The sequence below is a fragment of the Hemiscyllium ocellatum genome, chromosome 20 (assembly GCF_020745735.1).
Source record: "Hemiscyllium ocellatum isolate sHemOce1 chromosome 20, sHemOce1.pat.X.cur, whole genome shotgun sequence".
In the NCBI taxonomy this organism is placed as follows: domain Eukaryota; kingdom Metazoa; phylum Chordata; class Chondrichthyes; order Orectolobiformes; family Hemiscylliidae; genus Hemiscyllium; species Hemiscyllium ocellatum.
The window spans coordinates 60,984,343-61,008,173 of record NC_083420.1 but is presented as its reverse complement, the minus strand read 5'-3'; the positions used below and the strand labels follow the sequence as shown (position 1 = coordinate 61,008,173).

General features: G+C 42.2%; 1 protein-coding gene across 3 annotated transcripts in view; it reads left to right on the top strand.

The window, feature by feature from the left end:
• The window catches only part of LOC132825547 (protein tweety homolog 3-like), a 303,535-nt gene that overhangs the window by 238,190 nt on the left and 41,514 nt on the right, over positions 1 to 23,831 (top strand). For all 3 annotated transcript variants that reach the window (XM_060840923.1, XM_060840924.1, XM_060840925.1), the window contains exons 9-11: positions 2,153 to 2,245; positions 7,590 to 7,682; positions 13,535 to 13,674. In XM_060840923.1, the coding sequence (XP_060696906.1) occupies positions 2,153 to 2,245; positions 7,590 to 7,682; positions 13,535 to 13,674 (326 nt within the window). The remainder of the gene's footprint in view (positions 1 to 2,152; positions 2,246 to 7,589; positions 7,683 to 13,534; positions 13,675 to 23,831) is intronic.

The following is a 23,831-nucleotide window of genomic DNA, read 5'->3' as shown; positions in this document are numbered from 1 at the left end:
TGCATGGAAAAAGATGATTTGATTAGGAAGGGCCAGCATGGATTTTTAAAGGGGAAATAGTGTTTAACAAACTTGCTAAAGTTCATTGAAGAGGTAACAGAAAGGATCGATAAGGGTAATCCTTTTAATTACAGTACCGCACAACAGGAAAGTTCTAAGTTATGGTTTAAAGCGACAGTAGCAATACAGCTACAAAATTGGTTGAGTGATAGGGAATGAACAATAATGGTTACTGGATTTTCTTTGGGCTGGAGAAGGCTGTGATGATATTGTCACTTTAAGGGATCATTTTGTCCTTTTTTTTAAAAAGAGAGATTGTAAAGCAGAGTTGCCAAACTGCCTACTGAAAACCACTTGAGTAAACAGCTTGGGAGGCCATGGGATTTTTTTAAACAGCCTGAATGGATGTGGCCAGCTCTGATGAACTAGAAATGAAATTCTTTCCTGGCCATCGAGTTGTTCAGATAGAAGACTGAATGACAATCTTCGAGTAAAAAATGAGGTCTGCAGATGCTGGAGATCAGAGCTGAAAATGTGTTGCTGGTTAAAGCACAGCAGGTTAGGCAGCATCTCAGGAATAGGGAATTCGGCGTTTTGAGCATAAGCCCTTCATGATGAAGGGCTTATGCTCGAAACGCCGAATCCCCTATTCCTGAGATGCTGCCTAACCTGCTGTGCTTTAACCAGCAACACATTTTCAGCTCTGAATGACAATCTTGGCTATCTTTAATGAAAATTACATTTTCTGAAACAGATTTCCAGAGAATGTCAGTCTTCAGTAAGTCAAGGTATGTAAAGAAGTGTAGTTGGCGGCTGTTTTGATTGAGGCATTGAAAAGGACATTGGATGATCAGTTGAATAAAATAGTGTGCAAAGAGATGGGTGGGAAAATAAACAGGAGATTGGCACTCAGTAATGATGAAAAATGTGGTGCTGGAAAATCACAGCAGGTCAGGCAGCATGCAAGGAGCAGGAGAATCGAAGTTTCGGGCATAAGCCCTTTTTCAGGAAGAAGGGCTAATACCCGAAACGTCGATTCTCCTGCTCCTCGGATGCTGCCTGGCCTACTGTGTTTTTCCAGCACCACTTTTTTCAACTCTGGCACTTTAGCATCTGCAGTTCTCACTTTCTCCCACTAAGTAATGATGCTCAACTGAAGAGGTAGTGCAAACATGATGGACCAAATGGCTTCCCCCTTCACTGTAACCATTCTGAGAGATGAATGCAGATATCTTGGAGAGTTGTAAAGATTATACAGAATGGGACGGATGAAGTCTTAAAGGGTTTTGAAATTTTAACATTTAGGTGTACTTGACCATGGAGATGACTGGGATAAGCTGCCTGTGTCTTTGGGTTGGGATTTGGATGCCTGCAAGTGGTTAGGAATTGGGAGGTTGAACAGGAGTGTGTTGGAATAGTCAGTTCTAGAGCGAGCAAAATCATGAATAATTCAAAGGATTAGTCACATGCCAAAATGTGTTGTTATCCTTGAACACCATTCGGTGCTGTGATTACAAAAATGTTTGTCACACAGCTCCTAATGCCACTCATGTTGTATTAAAGATGGTTTCTAGTCAGACATATCAATGGCAGAAGTATAGCTATAGCAAAAACGGGGTGCCTCTCTTACCATCATAGGTACTTGTACAAACAAAAACTGTTGATGCTGACAGCATCTGCAGTGGGTCATACTTTTCAGTCAGCTACCCTGATCCAAACAGGATCTCAAAACCTAAGTTATTTAAATGAGTCAAGGGATAAATAGCAGCATCATTAATGTATTAGATTAGATGTTGGGAAGTCATTTTATTCAGAATGGGTTGCTAATACTGGAGGTTTGCTTTAAGCATTCAAATAAATTGGTAGGCAATTGACTATTCGGGAAAGATATTCAAAGGCCCAGAAAATTGTTGGATTATTCAGAATTAATGACATTAGTTAACAAGTTTAATTGCTTGATTTGGAGTGGAGAGGAAATCCCATGAGTTTGCTTTCCAAAGTGACCTACATATTTTTTACTTTTCATTGAATATTGACTAACTATGTGCAGATGACTGCGATAAGTTACATATATAGGCTGCATCTGAGTTGGAGATACATAAATGATGCACTTCTTAATTCTTCTAGCATTTCTTTTCTGTTTACCCTCCAGAAACTCTCTAGCAGCCATAAAGCCCTAGTGGAGATACAGGACCACATATCGGAGCTTCTAAAGTCGGCTGTGCGCGAGTTTCCATCCTCTCGTGTGAGTAATAGCGTAAAAGAAAAACATTTTTATCTGTTGCTGGACTTTTCACATACTGTTTCCAAAGAAACATTGTTTCATTACAGCATGCATAATGGTGTATAATTTCAATTGTAATTCCCTGTGAAAATTGAGTAGCGATGAGGGAAGTGCTTACTTTGTACTTTTTTCTGAACTGAGTAATGGTTTTGATTATTTTTGTGTATATTATCAATTTGAATAATCTTGCTCTTGTTTAACATTTGTGCTGTGTACTTTATGCTGCTCTTGGAGATGTAAACTAGAGATTGAATATAGCATTGTGAAAATACTACATATTTGTGATATATACAGCATTGTTACCAAATGTTTTTATTAAGCATGGAGAAAAAGAATGTGAAGGAGGCCATTCCAACCCATCATGTTTGTATCACCTCTTTGAAGAGATATCTAAATAGTAATTTCTTTACTTTTTCTCCACAACCTGGAAGTGTTTTCCTTTTGAAATATTATGCAATTTGCTTACGAGGTGTCAAATATGCCTCTGCTATCTTTACAGGCAATACATTCCAATTATCATAAATCATCCAGCAAGTTGCTTCTGATCCTTTTGTCAATCCCTTAAACATGACTGTAGCACTGAACCTTCTGTCACTGCAAACAATTTCCCCTTATTCATTACATAAAAATTCTAGAAGATTTTAAACATCTTTTGAAATCTTCCATTAACCTTTGCCACTCTATAAGTATGTATATTTAGATTAGATTAGATTACTTGTGTGGAAACAGGCCCTTCGGCCCAACAAGTCCACACCGACCCGCCGAAGCGCAACCCACCCATACCCCGACATTTACCACTTACTTAACACTACGGGCAATTTAGTATGGCCAATTCACCTGACCCCACCTGACTGTGGGAGGAAACTGGAGCACCCGGAGGAAACCCACGCAGACACGGGGAGAACGTGCAAACTCCACACAGTCTGTCGCCTGAGTCGGGAATTGAACCCAGGTCTCCGGCGCTGTGAGGCAGCAGTGCTAACCACTGTGCCACCGTGCCGCCCATTTATTCAGACAATGCTGAAATGTAACAGTGGAAAGATAGAGCCTGTCCGAAATGAGTTTGTGTGTTGTTTACTTCTCAGTCTGGGTTGGGAGGGGTACGTGGCATTTCTCTGGGGCTGTGTTTTTAAAGAATATGAAGTCTGAATATACCTTTTGGTTTCTGTGAAATGCGGGAAGACACTACTAAGAATCCAAATCATAATGTTGGTGGTGATGGTGTATGCAATAAACAATTACATATCCTGTTCAGTTTTTATTAGAATAGAATAAAATATATGATAAGTAAGGCTATGAGTGAAAGAGAATTTTTTTTATTTAAAAATTCCCCTTGTGACACGGGCACCACTAATTGGCTGGCTGGTGTTTATTTGCCATCCCTACTTGCCCTTGAGAAGGTGGTGGTGAACTGTCTTATTGAACCACATTGCCCTGAGGGAGGGAATTTCAGGATTTTGACACTGGGACAGTGAAGGAATGGCAATATTTTTCCAAATCAGAATGGTGAGTACTTTGGAAGGGAGTCTGCAGTGGTAGTGTTCCCATGTATCTGCCTTCCTCATCTTTCTAGATAGTAGTAGTTGTGAATTTAGAAAGTGCTGTCTAAGAATCTTTGGCAAATTTTTGATGTGTATCTCGTAGATAGTACACACTGCTGCTAAAAAGCATCGACGTTAGAGATAACAGATGTTTGTGGATGTGGTGTCAATCAGGCAAACTGCAGATGCAGGAATCCAAAGTAGACAGGTAGCAAGCTGGAAGAACACAGCAAGCCAGGCAGCATAAGGAGGTAGAGAAGTCGATGTTTCGGGAAGAAGGGTTACACCTGAAACATTGACTTCGCCACCTCCTGATGCTGACTGGCTTGCTGTGTTCTTCCAGCGTGGGGCCTGTGTATTTGTCCTGGATGGTGTCAAGCTTCTGGAGTGTTGTTGGAGCTGCACTTGTCTCGGACACTTCCCTCCCCTTCCTGAACCTCGTCGTCTCCACCCCTGGTGACTGACTCAACATGGGCATCTACTTCAAACTCACTGACTCCCACTGCTACCTGAACTACACCTCCTTCACTCACCGTCCTGTAAAAATGCTATCCTTTACTCCCAATTCCGCTGCCTCCACTGGACAGCATGCCAAAGTGCGGAATGTTTCAGGGAGCATCTCTGGGACACATGCAACAAACAACCCCTCCACCCTGTGGCCGACCACTTCAGCTCCCCCACTCAGTCCGCCAAGGACATGCAAGCCTCCTGTACTGCCAAATCCAAACTACCTGACACCAAGGGGATGAAAGCCTCATCTTCCGCCTTGGGACCCTCCAACCACAAAACATGAACGTTGACTTCACCAGTTTCTTCCCTTTCCCATGCCCTATCTCATCCCAGATCCAACGAATCACCATCACCCTCACCTGCATCTACCTATCACCTTCCCAGCAACCTCACCCCTACCCCTACCCCCACCCTCCTATTTATCTCCTATTTACCCCCATCCCCCCCCCCCCAGTCCCCACAATCCTGATGAAAGGCATATGACCAAAATGTTGATTCTTCTGCTCCTCGGATGCTGTGCTTTTCCAGCTCCACACTTTTCGACTCTGATCTCCAGCGTCTGCAGTCCTCACTTTCTCCCTACACTTATCCAGGCAAGTAGGAAGTATTTTGTCAAACTCCTGATTTGTGCCTTGTAGAAAGATGGTGAACATGATTTGGGGAGTCAAGAAGTGAGTTACTTAAGTATTCCTCGCCACTACATTTATGTAGTGAGCCCTGTCAAGGCATTAAATGATTTCCTGGGCATTTATGGGAAATAGTTTGAAATGTAACCTCTGCAGTAGCCACCCTAGAAGCATGTACTTGTTTATTTGTAAAGTTGTTGATGACCCTAGAAGACACGTTAATCTTACAGCAGATTGTTTGTCTGTCCATATGACAATATTCTCTGAAATAAGTATGTAACCTGGAAGCTCTTTAGTGCCATACATTTTTAAAAAGGATGCTGACTCTCCTTGCCTGATCTGTTTCTTAAACTGCTTTGCCATATATGCAGTATAGCATTTGATACTGAATACCATTGCCACAACATTGCATTTCTGTTGTGCTGTAAGCCAATGCTATTCTTTACTGCACTCTCTGTCTGCTGTCCTTCAGGGAGAAGAGCTTGCAGATCTTTCACTGTGTAGAGAGAAACCTTGGACCTGCTTTAATGCAAATAATCTTGTTGTCTTGTAGCTATTGTACATTCCTACACTGTTTTCATACCTCAATCCCAAGCTTCTAATGTACTGTAACATAAATGTGTTTTCAGAATTAGAGTAGCTTTGGTAGGAAGAACGTCAAACTGGTTAAGAAACATAGAGCAGAAAGTAGCAGTAAATGTTTGTTTCATACTACTGGGAGGTATGGTTGGTGGGTATTAGAACCACTGCTCTTTTTGATATATATCTTGACCTGAACTTGGGGTTGGGTAAAGGGGAATGCAGTTTTTTTTTAAAGTATGCAGATGACACAGAGCAAGTAAACAGTGAAGATAGTTGTAGCTACCTTTTTAGAACAGAACAGACTGACAGATTGAGCAGACAAATGATAGGTGAAGTTTAATGCAGTCAAGGAAGAAGTACTCCATTTTGCTGCTCCTCGGATGCTGCCTGAACTGCTATGCTCTTCCAGCACCACTAATCCAAAATCCATTTTGGGAGTAATAATGTAGAGAGGCAAATTATGTGGTTCAATTTTAAAGCACATGCAGGTATGATCTTTGAAGTGTTAAAATAAGTTGATATATTTGTCAAAGTATATGAGATGATCTGTTTTCTAAATAATGATAAAGCAGACAAAACAAAGTTATTTTAAACATAAATAAAATATTGATGGAACAGCAACTAGATAATGTTGTTCAAGTTTGGGCATAACCATATTGAAAGGGCATCAACATCTTTGCAACAGTCCAGAGGAAATATACTGGAATTTGCATGGGATTTGGGTAACTTTAGCAAAGTGAAGAGGCCAGATAAGCAGGGCCCTTTGCTTTTGAATCTCTTCTTGCTTTAAAGGAATGTTCAAAATCTTGAAATCTTTAAACAAAATAAAAGAGAATTTTTTTTTTCTCCCTAAGCATGTGTTGGTAACTAAAGGGCACTAATTTGTGGGCGGCACGGTGGCACAGTGGTTAGCACTTCTGCCTCACAGCGCCTGAGACCCGGGTTCAATTCCCGACTCAGGCGACAGACTGTGTGGAGTTTGCACGTTCTCCCCGTGTCTGCGTGGGTTTCCTCCGGGTGCTCCAGTTTCCTCCCACAGTCCAAAGATGTGCGGGTCAGGTGAATTGGCCATGCTAAATTGCCCGTAGTGTTAGGTAAGGGGTAAATGGGTGGGTTGCGTTTCGGCGGGTCGGTGTGGACCTGTTGGGCCGAAGGGCCTGTTTCCACACTGTAAGTAATCTAATAATTTGTTTTGGTGATAGTTCCAGAGGAAAGCCATGTATTAATTTTCACATAGCGAGTTGTTAGCATCGTGAATGTATTGTTTTAAAAGCTTGTGAAACAGACATACTGACTATTTCAAAAGGGATTTGAATTTAACCTGTGACAAAATAATGGAACCAATTTTTCAGCAGTTGACACAGGTCACTGTGCTGCAAAGTTCTATGAATGCATGATTAGAAAACAAGAAACTTTATGCTTTTCAGTAATTAGCCTGGCTCGAAACTCAGCAGTATGTCCACTTCTCTCTTGTTGCTGCAGTGACATTCTCTTAATTTTTTCCAATTTTTTCTTTTTTAGAACAGAAACTTTAGACTAAGGTATACTTCTCTCCAAGTTAAATAACTTCCAAATCAGATATTTTCTTTTCTTTGTAGTATCTGCAAACAAGTAAACTAAAAAGTAATTAGTAAAGCACACACCACATGATTTTTTGACTTATTCCATTATGTGCATTTAACCAAGCACTATGAAACAGAATTCAATAGCCATATTCTAGCATTATATTAATATAATGCATTTAGTAGTAATTTTAATGCATTGATTCAAACATTTATTTAAGTAATTTGAAAAAAAATTAGAAATATTGACAGAAAGTGGATTTTGTGGTTGGGATTGCATTAGATGCCACAAAATCTGGAACTGGAACTAAATTGTGTTCAATTACCAATAACAGTCTTTGACAGTATTCACATTGACCTCTTGTCAAATTTAACAGTCTCCCTCTATTCATAGACTAAAGGTGTTGTAAATGAGTGTTGTAAATGTCCGCTGAATTGTGATGATGTCTTATGAAATGAGCATTGCTGCTTATGTTGCTAACAGGAGTATCTGGACCGAACTCAAATAGTATTGAATTCAACAGAGACCACTCTGCAACAGTTGACAGCTTTGGTTGATTGCCGTAGTCTTCACATGGTGAGTATTCAAGGTGGTGTGAAAATGCGAAGAGAAACTAAGTATTTGGTTCCCAGAATATATAATTGCTGTTCATTCTTCTGAAATTATGGTTTGCGACTCAGAACTGAAACTGCTAGAGAAACTCAACAGGTGTGGCAACACCTGTAAACAGAAACAAAGTTAACGTTTTGGGTGCAGTGATGCTTCAGAATGCTTCCTTAGAAATGTCACTGGATCCGAAAAGTTAACTCTGCTGTGTCTGCACAGGTGCTACCAGACCTGCTGAGTTTCTCCAGCAATATGTTTTTGTCTCCGATTTTCAGCATCCATTCTTCTTTGACTTTTTATAGTGTGTTACTATTCTTTAATCCTCAGTATGTAATCTTGGAATCCCTACAGTGTGGAGAAAGGCCATTTGGCCCATCAAGTCTGCACCAACCCTCCGAAGAGCACCCAGCCTAGACCAGCCTCCACCTTATCACCATAATCTCCATTTATAGTGGCTACCTTGCTTAGCTTACACATCCCTGGATGCTTCAGGGCGATTTATAGCATGGCAAATCCACACCTGCACGTCTTTGGACAGTCTGGGGAGTGGGATCCAGGCACCCAGAGGAAATCCATGCAGATACAGGGAGAGCATGTAAACTCCACACGGAAGAGTAACGTCAGTGTCAACTGTTGAGATTTCAAGACAGTCTTATAACATGCACCACCAGGCTCAGTTCATCTAATTAAAGCCATGAATTTGTGTAAATTTCAAAAACCTTCTGGCAAGCACCAAATTGTCCCTGTGCAGTATTTATAAAGCTGTTTGCTTTCATTGCAATGCTGTTGGGTTTTCTCATGACACCTCAAATTCTCAGTAGCTATATTTGGAATAAAATAAAGACTGAACTATTTGTGAAGTCTTTTTAATGGTAGGAATAAACTGCAGTAAAGGTTTTTAAATCGCGTATTTGGAAGTATTCACAGCCAGTGTAATCCATTTCAGACAGTTGATGACAAATGACTCATTGATTAACACACAGTCATTTGGATTCTTAGACAGGTTTTGACCACTAGACAGAGTTTAAGATGAATTTTCTCTTGTTGACATCAGATTTTTTTTTTGGCTGTCCCATGAAATTACATTAGGGAAAGCAAACTGGTGGGAAGTGTCTCATCATGAGCCATCAGCCATCATAAGTGAGGTCAGGATTATTAGGCTAGTTTTTGCCTGCCATTTTCATATGTTCATGCCTGTGTGTGAATGACACATCCATTACCTACTGCAGACTGTATTCCACTCAATGCGCTATTAACATCCCTAAAAGTGTATCTCTTCAAACTGGTAGCACAGAACAAAAAGTATAATATGTATGCATGATCACCACAGACCACACAAATTGCTTTAGCATTCTCACATTTTTAAATAATTAAAGGTTTATTTTAATGCAAGTAATATATCTAAGATAAAATTGAAAGCTTTCTGAAATTAGAGTTGACATTGGGGGTGTTAGGCCAAAAACTTGATCAAAGAGGTTTTTGTGTCTTGAAAGAAGAGAAGAGAATCTTAAAATAGAAATTTTGGAGCTTGGGATCTATGTAGCTTAATGTATAGCCACTAACTGTGGAGTGAAAATTAGAAGTGCACAAGTAACTTCACATGAAGTAAAGTCAGATTTTGGTGATGATGGAGGATGTTACAATTGTAGAGAAAATGAATGGTTTATTTTTCAGGGTTAGGCCATTTAATTGTGAACTATGGTGGCACTTTTCAATTTTATCCCCAGTATGTGAAAGCATTGCTGACTTTTAGAATTTCATAACATATAGGAGCAAAATTAGGCCATTCAGTCCATCAAGTCTGCTCCGCCATTTGATCATAGCTGATATGCTCCTCACCCCCATTTTCCTGCCTTCTCTCCATATTCCTTCAACCCATGACCAATTAAAAATCTGTCTAACTTCTCCTCAAATTTATTCATTGTTCCAGCATCCACTGCATTTTTGAGGTAGCGAATCCCTCAGATTCACAACCCTTTGGGAGAAGTAGTTTCTCCTCAACTCTGTGTTGGTACCCCTTCTCCTAAGACTAAAACCTTTCGTCCTACAATGCCCCACAAGAGGAAGTATCCGCTCCACGTCTGTTTTATCCACACCTTTCATCATCTTGATCTCCCCTTTAATCTTCTAAATTCCAGAGAGAGTAGGCCTAAACGGTTCAATCTCTCTTCATATAACACAGGCTTCATCTCTGGCATCAATGTAGTGAACCTGCTTTGAACTGCCTCCAATACCACTACATGTTCCCTCAATAAGGGGACCAAAACTGCACACAATACTTCAGGTGTGGTCTCACCAATACCTTGTATAGCTGTAACAATCCTTCCTTCCCTTTATATTCTGTTCCTTTAGCTATAAGAGCCAACATTCCATTTACTTTCTTTATTGCCTGCAGTACTGCATGTGAGTGTTCTGTGACTCATGAACACGTACACCTGGATCACTCTGCACTGGAGCACTCCGAAGTTTCTCCCCATTAAGATAATAAGTTGCTTCCCATTTTTCGACCCAAATGTATGACCTCACACTTATCCATGTTAAACTGCATCTTGGCCCACACTCCTAACCTATTTATATCCATTTGTAAGGTTTTTCTTTCCTCGCTGCAATTTACTATCCCGCCTATTTTTGTGTCAACTGCAAATTTGGCTGGAGAACCTTCTATCCCTTCTTCCTGAAGAAGGGCTTATGCCCAAAACATCGATTCTCCTGCTCCTTGGATGCTGCCTGACCTGCTGCGCTTTTCCAGCAACACACTTTCAGCTCTGATCTCCAGCATCTGTAGTCCTCACTTTCCACTAATGTAGATTGTAAATTGCTGGGGTCCAAAGTCGGAAACCTGTGGCACCCCATTAGTTACACCTTGGCATTCAGGAAAAAAAAACACATTTAACCCAACTGTCTGTCTTCTGCCCATCAGCCAGTCATCCATCTAGAATACTAAATTAACCTAATTCCATATGATCCAACCTTGTGAATTAACCTTTTGTGTGGCATTTTACCAAACGCCTTCTGGAAGTCCAGATAAAGTACACCTACAACATCCCCATTGTCCACCTTGCTTGTTACATCATCGAAGAAGTCTAGCAAATTAGTCAAACATGATATGCTCTTCATAAAAGCATGATGACTCTAATGGATAGCATTTGACTTTCCAAATGTCCTGATAGTGCTTCCTTAATAAGCAATTCTAAGACTTTCCCAACAACAGTTATCTGTTGTGTAATTTCCCACATTTTCCCTCCTCCCTCTTTGACTAAGGGGAATATATTAGCTATTTTCCAATCCACTGGAACTGGAATTTTGGAATATTGTAACTAATGGGATCTCCACCATCATTTCCTTTATTACCCTAGGATGTAGGCCATTAGGCCTAGGAAACTTTTCTGTCCTCAATCCTAATACTTTACTAAGTACCTTTTCCCTGTTTATTGTTTTAAGTTCTACCTTATCGATTGCCTCTGACTTGCCTGTTCCAACAGGAATGGTACTATTGTCCTTCACCGTGAAAACTGAGGCAAAGTATTGATTCAGCATCCCTGCCATCGCAGTGTACCCCACTATTAACTCTCTGGTTTCATCTTCCAAGGGACCAACATTCACATTCGTGACTCTCTTCCCTTTTATACACCTATAGAAGCTTTTACTATCCTTTTTGATATTTTATGCTAGTTTTCTTCCATAATTTACCTTAGCTCTTTTTTTTAGTATTGCTTTGCTTATGTTTGAAAGTTTCCCAATCTTCCAGCCTGCCACTGGCCCTTGGAATATGGTATACCTTAGGTTTTGACCTTATATTGTCCTTGTTTTGCCCTGGATTTTTTTTTTAATCCCTTTACCCTCTTTCCTTCTCACTGGGATAGATTTTAGTTGTAAGGAATCGAATAGCTCCTTAAATATCCTCCATTGCTCATCCACTGTCTTATCATTTAACCTTTCTACCCAATAGACTCTGGCCAAATCTATCCTCATGCCTATATTTCCTTTGTTTAATTCCAGAACACTACTGTTGGACTCCACTTTCTTACCCCCAAACTGAATTTTGTATTCTATCATGCTGTGGTCACTACCCCCTAGAGGATCCTTAACTATGATGTCATCCATTAAACTCTCTTCATGTCACAATACCAAATTCAGAGTAGCCTGCTCTCTGATTGGTTCCACAACATACTGCTCCAAGAAACTACCTCTAATACATTCGATGAACTCTTGCCAATTTGATTCTTCCAGTCTATATGTATGTTAAAATAGCCCATGATTATTGCTGTAACTTTCTTGTAAGCTTCTAATGTTTCCTGGTTTGTAATGTGCCCCATTGCAGAACTGCTGTTGGGAATCTGTAAATTACTTCTACCAATTTCTTCTTCCCTTTGCTAATTCTTATTTCTATCTTGATCTCCCATTTTTATGTCACTTCTCATTATGGTACTGATCCCTTCCTTCACAGCAAGGCCATACCACTTCCATTTTCTTTCAGTCCATCTTTCCAAAATGCTGAGTAGCCTTGGATATTCAATTCCCAGACCTGGTCTCTTTGTAACCATGTCTCAGTAATCACTACCAAATCATATCTTTTTGTTTCTATTTGCGCTATTAACTTATTAATTTTGTTTCAAATGCTTTGTGCATTTATATATAAAGCTTTTGAATTTGTTCCACTGTTAAATTTTCCTTTTTTATAATTCCTTGGTGCATAAAGTTTTTTACCTGTTCTATCCCTCATTTTATTGTCTAGTAACCATCTGCCACATCACTAACCTGCACTCTTATCTCCTCCTTTAAGTTGGGTTTTCTAATTTTCCCCAAAACTAAACCCTCCCCGCTTCTATTTAGTATAAAGCCCAGTCTACAGCCCGAGTTATGCGATTCATTAGGACTCTGGTACCAGCAAGATTCAGATGAAGGCCATCCCATCGGAACAGGTCGCTTCTTCCCCAGTACTGGTGCTGATGTCTATTAATTCAAATCAATTTCTCCCACATCAATCTTTGAGCTATGCATTTACCTGCTTAATCTTATTGACCCTGTGCCGGTTAGCTCATGGCCCTTTTTGGGTTTGCTTTTTAATTGATCTCAGAGCTGTTCATACACCCGTAGCAGAACTCTGCCCTAGTTTTATCCATACCGTTAGTACCTACATGGACCACAACCACTGGATCTTTACCCTCCCACTCCAAGTTCCTCTGCAGCCCAGATGAGATATCCCAAACCCATGCACCATGCAGGCAACACAACCTTCAGGACTCTCGATGCTGGTCACAAGAATGTTTCTATGTCCCTAACTATACTATTCCCAATTACAATGACATTTACTCCCCCACCCTACCACTTGAATGGCTCCCTACACCATGGAGCTGCAGTCTGATGTTTCATCCACTCTGCAGTTCCCATTCCCATCCCCACAAACTCTTGAATATTTTGGACAAGGACAAGAGCTGAGGCTCCTGCAACTCGACCTCCAGGACTCCCTGACTCACCTAACTCACGGCTACAGCCATGTAAATTAATTTGGAAGTAAGTCAAACTCAGCCTGTGCTATTTTCCCTAACCTAACTGTTACAACTCCAATCACAGAAAATATTTTGCAGATAACCAATAATTAATAAGGGTACATAACAGTTTTGCTGTACATTTTGTTTTGAAAGTTCCTGTTGTTGCTTTTCCTCAATGTGACAATTTATGCACGAGTCTTTTAATATCTGGGGCACCCCCAACTAAAATTGAAGTCATTGTGTTTTACCATTGGCCACACAAACATGGGAGTTGTGACCAATGATTGTCCTTCTGTTTTTGATGTCATTTTTTTTCTTTATTTTCGACAGGATTATGTGCAGGCTCTGACAGGACTGTGCTATGATGGTGTGGAGGGCCTAATTTATTTGGTTTTATTCTCATTTGTAACTGCACTGATGCTAAGTTCAATTGTCTGCAGTGTTCCTCATACCTGGAAGCAGAGCAAGAGGTACAGTAATATATTTGTAATCTAAAGCAGAGGTATAATTGCTAGGTAATTAGCCCCAAATGTTTTACGCTTTGAATGGTTGAAGGCAGATGTGCAGAAAAACTGTTTTCGACATAAGTTGCAGCATCTAAACAGAAATCATTTAAAAGTCGACAAATGAAGTAAAATGACTTGTTATTTGAGCAGTTAAGTGTGTGTTAAACTTTTGTAATTATAATGTAACTATATATATAATTCCTCTGTTGTAGTGAAACATGGGCGGGGGGTTAGAATGAAAAGTGATTTACTCAAAAAATTGTCTTACTGTAACTATTGAGTTGCTTAACTCTTCATAACTAAATAGTCAACACATCACATTATATTTTAAGTCTCAATTATATGTCTTGGTGAAATTGCATCTGCAAGAATGCTACTGATATATGCAGGGGTGTGGTGAAATTGGGCTGTGTGCCAGTTCTTTGAGTACAGTGAGGTCTCTTGAGCAATAAAAAATGATGTCCATGCCACACATGTGCTTCAGATTGGTAGTGCACCAGATGCCTTATTTGCACAGGAATCTGTGGATTTACACCTAACTGCAGACAGAGCTTGATATCAGACAGTGGGTATCACTAATCTGATGTTAACTTTGCCATTTTGGAAGTTCACATGCCTCTGCCATCTCTCAATGTGTGTGTGCTCACTCAATCTAGTCTACTGTAGTTGCTGCTCACAGTGTGGTCCCTTGTATTCTGTGGAGACGAAATGCAGACTGAGCGACCACTTAACAGAAAACTACATTCTGTCCACAAAATGGACCTGAGCTCTGAATGCCTGCCACTTCAACACACTACTGTGTTCCCTGGCCATAATCTCTGTCTCAGGCCTGCTGCAGTGCTCCAGCGAAGCTCAGCAAAAACTCATTCTCCATTGGGCACCCTGTAGCCTTCTGGACTCAATATTGAGTTCAATAATTTTAGAAACAAAGCACCTTATTCCATGTCCTTTACCCACCCCACAGCTCAAGCCTTGTATTGACATCAGCTGCTTCAAACATGTTAAACCCTTCATCTACTTATGGTCCCCATTATCAGCTTTCTCCCTGCCATATTATCAGCCATCCTTTTGTCTCCTTACTGTCTTTTCCTCTCTCTTTCTTTAAGCTCCATTCCTGCTAATGTACCACTTATTCCACCATTAGCAACACCTCCTGTCTTTAGCATAAATACCACCCATTCCTAGCTACTATCATTTCTAAAGAATGGTCATTGTACTCGAAGTGTTAACTCTGCTTCTTTTCCACAGATGCTGCCAGCCCTATTGAGTTTCTCCAGCAATTTCTATTTTTGTTTCATCGTCTGTAGTGCTTAGTAGGTTTCCAGTATTGTATTGCAAACTTCAATATACACAGGGGGTGGAGGGCGAATTCACCCTGTAGAGTTCAGTCATGGGGATGAACAGTCATTGAAAAATCGTCCTTGTAGCTGAACAGTCAGAATCTGAGGAGCTGCTAATCCAGTCACAGGCTGGCTGTCTCTCATGGTTGATACTGATAGGTTCAACATGAGCCTCTTGGCAGCAAAAATTGGAAGGAAACAGTCTGTGATTGAAGGAGAAGCAAAAAGGCGAATGGTGGCAATGAAGAAGTCTCTGGAAGTTGGAGCAAGCAGGGCCATAGAAACAGCTATGAGAAGTAAGACTGATGAAGCCAGAGGTAATCAGACCAGAGGCTGGGGCAGAGAGGGCAGATGGAAAGTGAGGCTGGCAAGACCAAAACAGAGGGAATCCGAGGAGACCGGAGAAACTGCGACGATCGGTTGGATTTGTAAGATTGATGAACAGTGGAGATGGGAGAGCAGTTTCAACGGGATTATCTACTTGCCAGTGTTCGATTTAAAACTAATGTAATACTGAACAGTTTTACTTTATTAAGATTTATATATATGTGTTATCACATCTCAACATGTCTTACATACTGTAAATTATTTAAAATGCAGTGGTTCTGTCGATCCAAACACACACCCTTTCAGTTTTGACCTCACCAGTCCATGGGAAATGTGTAGTTGATGTTTCTTGTCACATTTTTTTAAAAAATCAGAACTTGTGAACTTAAGAATGTTATCTCTTGCTAATTTAAGAACTGTGATGTTTGAAATTAATGCTGCTGTTGTGTGTAGGGACTTTAATGGAGTAGTAAATTTTGAATCTGTTGAATTCTTCTCATTCTACTCCTGTGCAAGTCCAAGTAACCCATATAACAGTTTGAATACAGAAGACAATGTTACGACAAAACAACATCATCAAATAAATGAGTTAGTAAGAACAAAAAAGAAGCTCCTGAAACTCTTCGAAATCTCAAGAAGAGTCCTCTGGGAGGGCAATAGTTTGTATCCCTGGTACATTACTAACTGCCAAAACTGCACCAGGAAGGTTCTGTAAATATGATGCCTAAGGCAGCTGAGTTTTGTTGAATTGGGATTTCCTTTCCATTCAGTTTCTGTCTGCCTGTGATATTTCTCTGTTTCCAAAGAAGGCCACGGTTTTTTATTTGTTTGCATCAAGTGCAGTGATCCTGGTGATCCCCCTCCGCCCACACATCAATGAATTTAATACACGCCTGACGTCGAACACTTCTTCTGCTGCCTCTGCCTCGAGCTTACTTTCACAATCAGGGTTCCCGCCCACCTTCCGAGGATCCCTTCGCCCACTTCCAACACACTGCATCCACCTGGACACCCCGTGCTGGCCTTTTACCCACCCACGAACTCTTCATTTCCAACTGTGGCTGGGACATTAATCGCCTGAACTTGTCTACCCCTCTCCTCCACTCCAACCTCTCACCTCACAACGCGCAGCCCTCCACTCCCTCTGCTCCAATCCCAACTTCACCATCAAGCCAGCAGATAAAGGGGGCGCAGTGGTAGTCTGGCGCACTGACCTCTACACCGCTGAAGCCAAATGCCAACTCAAGGACACCTCACCAAACCATCATCTCCCAGACCATACAGAACCTCATCACCTCAGGAGATCTCCCTCCCACAGCTTCCAAACTCATAGTCTGGGAACCCCACATTGCCCGGTTCTACCTCCTTCCCAAGATCCACAAGCCTGACCACCCTGGCCGACCCATTGTCTCAGCATGCTGCTGGCCCACTGAACTTATTTCTACCTAGCTTGACACTGCCCTATCCCCCCTAGTTCAGGAACTCCCCACATACAGTCAAGACACCACCCACGCCCTCCATCTCCTCCAAGACTTCTGTTCCTGCAGCCCCCAACACCTCATCTTCACCATGGATATACAATCCCTCTACACCTCCATCCGCCATGACCAAGCCCTCCGTTTCTTCCTCTCCCGACGTCCCCAACAGTACCCTTCCACCAACACTCTCATTTGTCTGGCCGAACTGGTCCTCACCCTTAACAATTTCTCCTTCAAATCCTCCCACTTCCTCCAGACCAAAGGGAGGACCCGTATGGGCCCCAGCTATATCTGTCTCTTTGTTGGCTACGTAGAACAGTCCATCTTCCGTAATTACACCGGCACCACTCCCCACCTCTTCCTCCACTACATTGATGACTGCATTGGCGCCACCTTGTGCTTCTGCGAGGAGGTTGAGCAATTCATCGACTTCATCAACACATTCCACCCTGAACTTAAATTTACCTGGATCACCTCTGACATCTCCCTCCCCTTCCTGGACCTCTCCATCTCCATTAATGATGACCGACTTGACACCGACATTTTTTACAAACCCAGAGACTTCCACAGCTCCCTGGATTACACCTCTTCCCACCCTACCTCCTGCAAAAATGCCATCCCATATTCCCAATTCCTCTGCCTCTGCTGTATCTGCTCCCAGGAGGATCAGTTCCACCACAGAACACACCAGATGGCCTCCTTCTTTAGAGACTGCAATTTCCCTTCTCATGTGGTTAAATATACCCTCCAACGCATCTCGGCCACATCCCACACCTCTGCCCTTAGACCCCACCCCTCCAATCGTAACAAGGACAGAACGCCCCGGTGCTCACCTTTCAACCTACCAAACTTCGCATAAACCAAATCATCCGCCGACATTTCGCCACCTCCAAACAGACCCCACCACCAGGGGTATATTTCCCTCCCCACCCCTTTCCGCCTTCCGCAAAGACCATTCCCTCTGTGACTACCTGGTCAGGTCCACGCCTCCCCTACAACCCACCCTCCCATCCTGGCACCTTCCCCTGCCAACGCAGGAATTGCAAAACCTGCGCCCACACCTCCTCCCTCACCTCCATCCAAGGCCCTAAAGGAGCCTTCCACATCCATCAAAGTTCTATCTGCACATTCACCAATATCATTTATTGTATCTGTTGCTCCCGATGCGGTCTCCTCTACATTGGGGAGACTGGACGCCTCCTAGCAGAGTGCATTAGGGAACATCTCTGGGACATCCGCACCAATCAACCACACCACCCTGTGGCCCAACATTTCAACTCCCCCCATCCACCCAACTATGCCGAGGACATGGAGATCCTGGGCCTCCTTCACCGCTGCTCCCTCACCACCAGACACCTGGATGAAGAATGCCTCATCTTCCGCCTCGGAACACTTCAACCCCAGGGCATCAATGTGGACTTCACCAGTTTCCTCATTTCCCCTTCCCCCACCTCACCCCAGTTCCAAACTTCCAGCTTAGCACTGTCCCCATGACTTGTCCTACCTGCCTATCTTCTTTTCCACCTATCCACTCCAGACTCCCCCCAACCTATCACCTTCATCCCTTCTCCCACTCACCTATTGTATTCTATGCTACTTTCTCCCCGCCCCCACCCTCCTCTCACTTATCTTTCCACCCTTCAGACTCTGTGCCTGTATTCCTGATGAAGAGCTTTCGCCCAAAATGTCGATTTTACTGCTCCTCGAATGCTGCCTGAACTGCTATGCTTTTCCACACCACGCTAATTTAGATTTCCAGCAGTGTATGTCAGAGCTTTCTGCATCAGGCCTGTCGGTGTCCTCATCTGTGTTTTGTGCATGTAAGCTAGTCTGGAACTCCTCCTCCATTGGGGACGGGGTAAGGGGAAGACTGCCTGCATGCAGGCAGGGTTGGCCAATGGAGCGGGTGCTATTTCCAGCAGCAGGAGTGAAGCCATCTATTCAAGATATGGTTATTTGCATTCCCAGTCCTGCTCCTCTCATCCCACTTCTGTGTCAATGCTAAATTTAAGTTGATTTAGAAGCTGCAAGTAGAGCCAGGAGAGGAAGAGCAAGAAGGATTTACAATGCATTAAAAATAACTGAGGGAGGAGCTGGACAGCATTCACTAGAAGCAGAGCCTGGCAGGGAAGACATGGAGCAGAAATGACAAAGGTACAGAAAAGGTTTACCAGGATGTTGCCGAGTATGGGGGATTTTAGCTATGAATAAAGGTTGGATAGACTGGGTTTGTTTTCACTGGACAATTGGAGGTTGAGGGGTGACCTGATATAGAAGTTTATAAGGTTGCAGATGGCATGGATAGAGTGGAAAGTATGACACTTTTCTCAGGGCTGAGGGGTCAATTACTCAGGGACACAGGCTCAAAATGCAGGGAGGATAGAGTTTAAAAGAAATATGTTCAGCAGGTTTTTCACACACAGGATGGTGAGTGCCTGAAACGTGCTGCCAGAGAAGGTGGTAGAAGCAAACACAGTAGCACCTGGACAAATACATGAATAAGAAAGGAATAGAGGGATACAGATCCTGGAAGTGAAGATTGCTTTGGTATGGAAGGGTAAAATGTGTTGGCACAGGCTTGGAGGGCCAAAGGGCTTCAGTGTTGTAATATTCTTTGTTCTGGGGGTAATTGGGTAGATGCAGCAGAAATTCAGCCAAGATAAAAAGAAATATACTGATGAGAGGGCAAGGCAGCCACGACTGACAAGAGAAGTCAGGGACAGCATAAAAGGAAAAGTATACAATGTGGTGAAGATTAATGGGAAGCCAGAGGATTGGGAAACCTTGTAAAGCCAGAGGAGCTTAACTGGAAAAAAACAGTAAGGGGTGGGGGTTGAAGAAATGAGGATAAGCTAGTTAACTATATGAAAGAAAATTCCAAAAGTGTATTTAGATATGTAAAAGTTGGAGAGATGCAGGAGTGAACATTGGACTACTGAAAGGAAGTAGTAACAGGCAGAGGAACTGAATGGTTACTTTACATCAATTTTCATGATAGAAGACACTAGTAGCCATTATTAAGGAGAAGCTGCTGGGGAAGCTGGAGGTCCTGAAGGTGGATAATCACCCAGATTCCACACCAGAATTCTGAAGAAGAAAGCTGAGGAGATTGTGGAGGCAATGGTGGTGATTTTTCAGGAATCACTGGAATCAGGGAAGCTCCCAGAGGACTGGAAAATGGCAGAAGTGCAACCCTATTTAAAAAAAGGAGGCAGGCAAAAGACAGGGAATTGTTGGCCAATTAGCCTGATCACAGTCATTGGTAAAATTTAAAAGTCCATTATTAAAGATGAGATCATGGGTTAATTGGAAGTGCATGGTCAAATAGGGTGGAGTCAACATGGGTTAGTCAAAGAGAGGTTTTGCCGGACAAATGTGCTAGATTTCTTTGAGGAGGTAATGTGGAAGTTAGACAAAGGAGAGACCGTAGACGTGATGGATTTCCAGAAGCCTTTGACAAGATGTAGCACAGGGGGCTGCTGAATAAGAACAGAGTCTATTGTGTTAGGGACAAGATGCTAACATGGATAATGGATTGACTGACTGGTATAAGGCAGAGAGTAGAGATAAAGGAGTCCTTTTTTAGGATGGCAGTTGGTGACAGGTGGAGCTGCACAGGGATCTGTTTTGGGACCGCAACTGCTCATTAAATCATCTGGATGAAGAAACTAAGGGCATTGTTGCTAAGTTTGTAGATTACACAAAGATAGGTAGGAGGCAGGTAGTGTTGAGGAAGTGGGGAGGCTGCAGAAGGGCAGGCTAGGAAAGTGGGCAAAGAAGTATCAGATGGAATACAGTGTGAGGTTTTGCACCTTGGTTGGAAGAATAGAGATATAGATTATTTTCCAAATGGGAATGGCTTCAGAAATCTGGAAAACAAACGAACTTGGGAGACCTAATACAGGATTCTCAACATTCATGTTAACATTCGTTTCAAGATGGCTAGAATACAGGAGCAAAGATCTATAGCCTCAGCAGTACAAGATTCTAGTCAGAACATATTTAGAATATTGTTAGTAGTTTTGAGTCCCATGTCTAAGGAATAATGTCCTGGTGTTGAGGGAGTCTGAAGCAGGTTTACAAGAATGATCATGGGTATGAGGAACTTATTATATAAGGAGTGGTTGTGGACTCTGGGGCTGCACTTAGAAGGATGGGGGTGGGAGAGGGTTCTTATTGAAACTTACAGAACATTGAGAGATCTGGATAGAATGAATTGGGAGAAAAGGTTTCCACTAGTAGAAGAGATTAGAACCCAAGGGCATAGCCTCAGTGAAGGAATAACCCTTTAAAACTGAGATGAAGAGGAATTTCTTCAGACAAAGGGTGGAGAATGTGTGGAACTTGTGACTGCAGAGAGCAGTGGAGGCCAAGTCATTGAATGTATTTAAAACAGAGGTTCTTGATAAGTAAGGGAATCAAGGGTTAAAGGGAGAAGGCAGAAGAATTGGTTAAGAAGCATATCAGCCACGATTGAATGTTGGAGCAGACACAATTGGCCAAATAGCCGAGTTCTGCTGCCATTTGAAATGGTCTTGTGGATTAAGAATTTAAAGAAAGGATGGGGTAGCACTGTCACTCTTTCTCACTGTCCCCTATCTCACTTAAATACTGGTAATCGAGAAGATAACATTCAGAAAGGACTTGCACTTCATTTATAATTTTCCAACAGTTGTATTCTTTCCCAACAGTGACTGGCTGTAGAGTGCATCAGTAGAGTAATGCTATCTCTACTGCTTCTTAACTAACTGGATAGATTCTGTATTTGACTCTACTCGGATGTCTTCTCTCTCTCTAGTATTGTAATCGTCTCCTTAACCAATACTCCCACCTCTCCTGCTTTCTTCTGTATTTCCTTTCTGAACAACTTGTATCGGCAACTTATTTAGAGATGTACAGCACAGAAACAGACCCTTCGGTCCAACTCACTCATGCCGAACAGGTATCCTAAATTAATCTAGTCCCATTTGGCAGCGCTCGGTCCATATCCCTCTAAACCTTTCCTATTCATATACGCACTCAGATGCCTTTTAAATGCTTTAATTGTACCAGCCTCCACTACTTCCTCTGGCAGTTATTCCATATCCTGCATGAAAATGTTGCCCCTTAGGTCTCTTTTAAATCTTGCCCCCCTCACCCTAAACCAATGCCCTATAGTTCTGGACTCCCCCACCCTTGGGAAAAGACCTTGTCTATTTACCTTATCCTTGCCCCTCATGACTTCTTAAACTTCTGTAAGGTTACCCCTCATCCTCCGACACTCCAGAGAAAACAGCCTTAACCTGTTCAGCTGTCCCTATCGCTCAAACCATCCAATCCAGGCAACATTCATGTGAATCTTTTCTGAACTCTTTCAAGTTTCACAACATCCTTCCTATAGGAGGGAGGCCAGAATTGCACACAATATTCCAAAAGTGGCCTTGACAATGTCCTGTACAGCCACAACATGACTTCCCAACTCCTATACTCAAATTTTCTGACCATTTGGTATAAAGGAAAGCATACCAAATGCCGCCTTTACTATCATATCTACCAGTAGATCCGCTTCCAAGGAACTATAAAACTTCACTCCAAGGTCTGTTTGTTCAACAACACTCCCCAGGCAGGACCTGCCCTGATTTGCCTTTCCAAAATGCAGCATCTCACGCTTACCTAAATTAAATTCCATCTGCCACTCCTCAACCCATTGGTCCATCTGATCAAAATCCCAATGTACTCTGAGGTAACCTTCTTCGCTGTCCACTACACCTCCAATTTTGGTGTCATCTACACCCTTACTAATCATACTTCCTATGTTCGCATCCAAGTCATCTAGAAATACTTTGATCTAGATGAGTACATAATTCAGTAGCATACCTTGCAACCAATACCCTGGATCTTACCACTTTGCTTTATGTTAACTGGATGTTATAACCTGATGTCAGTTTGGGGAAGAATGTAAAATTGTGCTTGCTGCACAAGCTGTTGTATCCTGAGGGTTGGTTAGTTCAGCTGGCTGGACAGTTGGTTTGCGATGCAGAGTGACACCAACAGTGTGAGTTCAATTCCCACACTGGCTGAGGTTACCACACCATATCGTCCTCCTCAACTTCCCCCCTTTCATGACACATCGTAACTTTCAGGTTATACTAACCACCAAACTTGTTGCTGAAGTAAGAGGACTGCCCTATAACTCAGGACCTGATGAAGGTTCCTGACCCAAAATGTCGACTTTCCTGCTGCTCTGATGCCGTCTGATCTGCTGTGCTTTTCCAGTTCCACACTTTATTGACTCTGACTTCCAGCATCTGCAGTCCTTACTATCGCAAAGTAAGGATTTAGTTGGTTGCAGACGGATATATTGCACTGGAGTTCAAATTACATCCTGTACACCATTTGCGGACCTAAGCTATGACAGCTCCGATGTATTTTACATTTATTATTTTTTTTTTGTTCAAAGTTTGAAGGTCTAGAGATTTACACATCCTTTACTGTATAGTTGGCCAATAAATCGAAATCAGCAAATAAATGGGAACATTCAGTTTTTTTGTTAACATGGCCTACAAGATTCCATGGCAATCAGCCTGTGAAGGCCCCAAGATTTCACATTGCTGCAGTAACACATTGACTGTCATGTGGTGAGGCATCAGCAGTGCTGTTGCACCCTCTAGTGGTAAACTGCACAGTATTTTCATTTGGAATCTCAGCAGCACATTGAGATTTTTATGGCGCAGTGGTAATGTCCCTACCTCTGAGCCAGAAGAACTGGGTTCAAGCCCAGAGATGTCATAACATAGAACATAGAAAGTACAGCACGGAACAGGCCCTTTGGCGCACAATGTTGTGCCGAGGGTTATTCTTAATGTAAAATAAAATAACTTAACCTACGCACTCCTCAACTCACTGCTATCCATGAATATATTGATTTGAAAATATCTGTACAGGATATGTGTCAGCGCTTTCTGCTTCTTCCTGGAAAACAGTCTGAACCCACCCC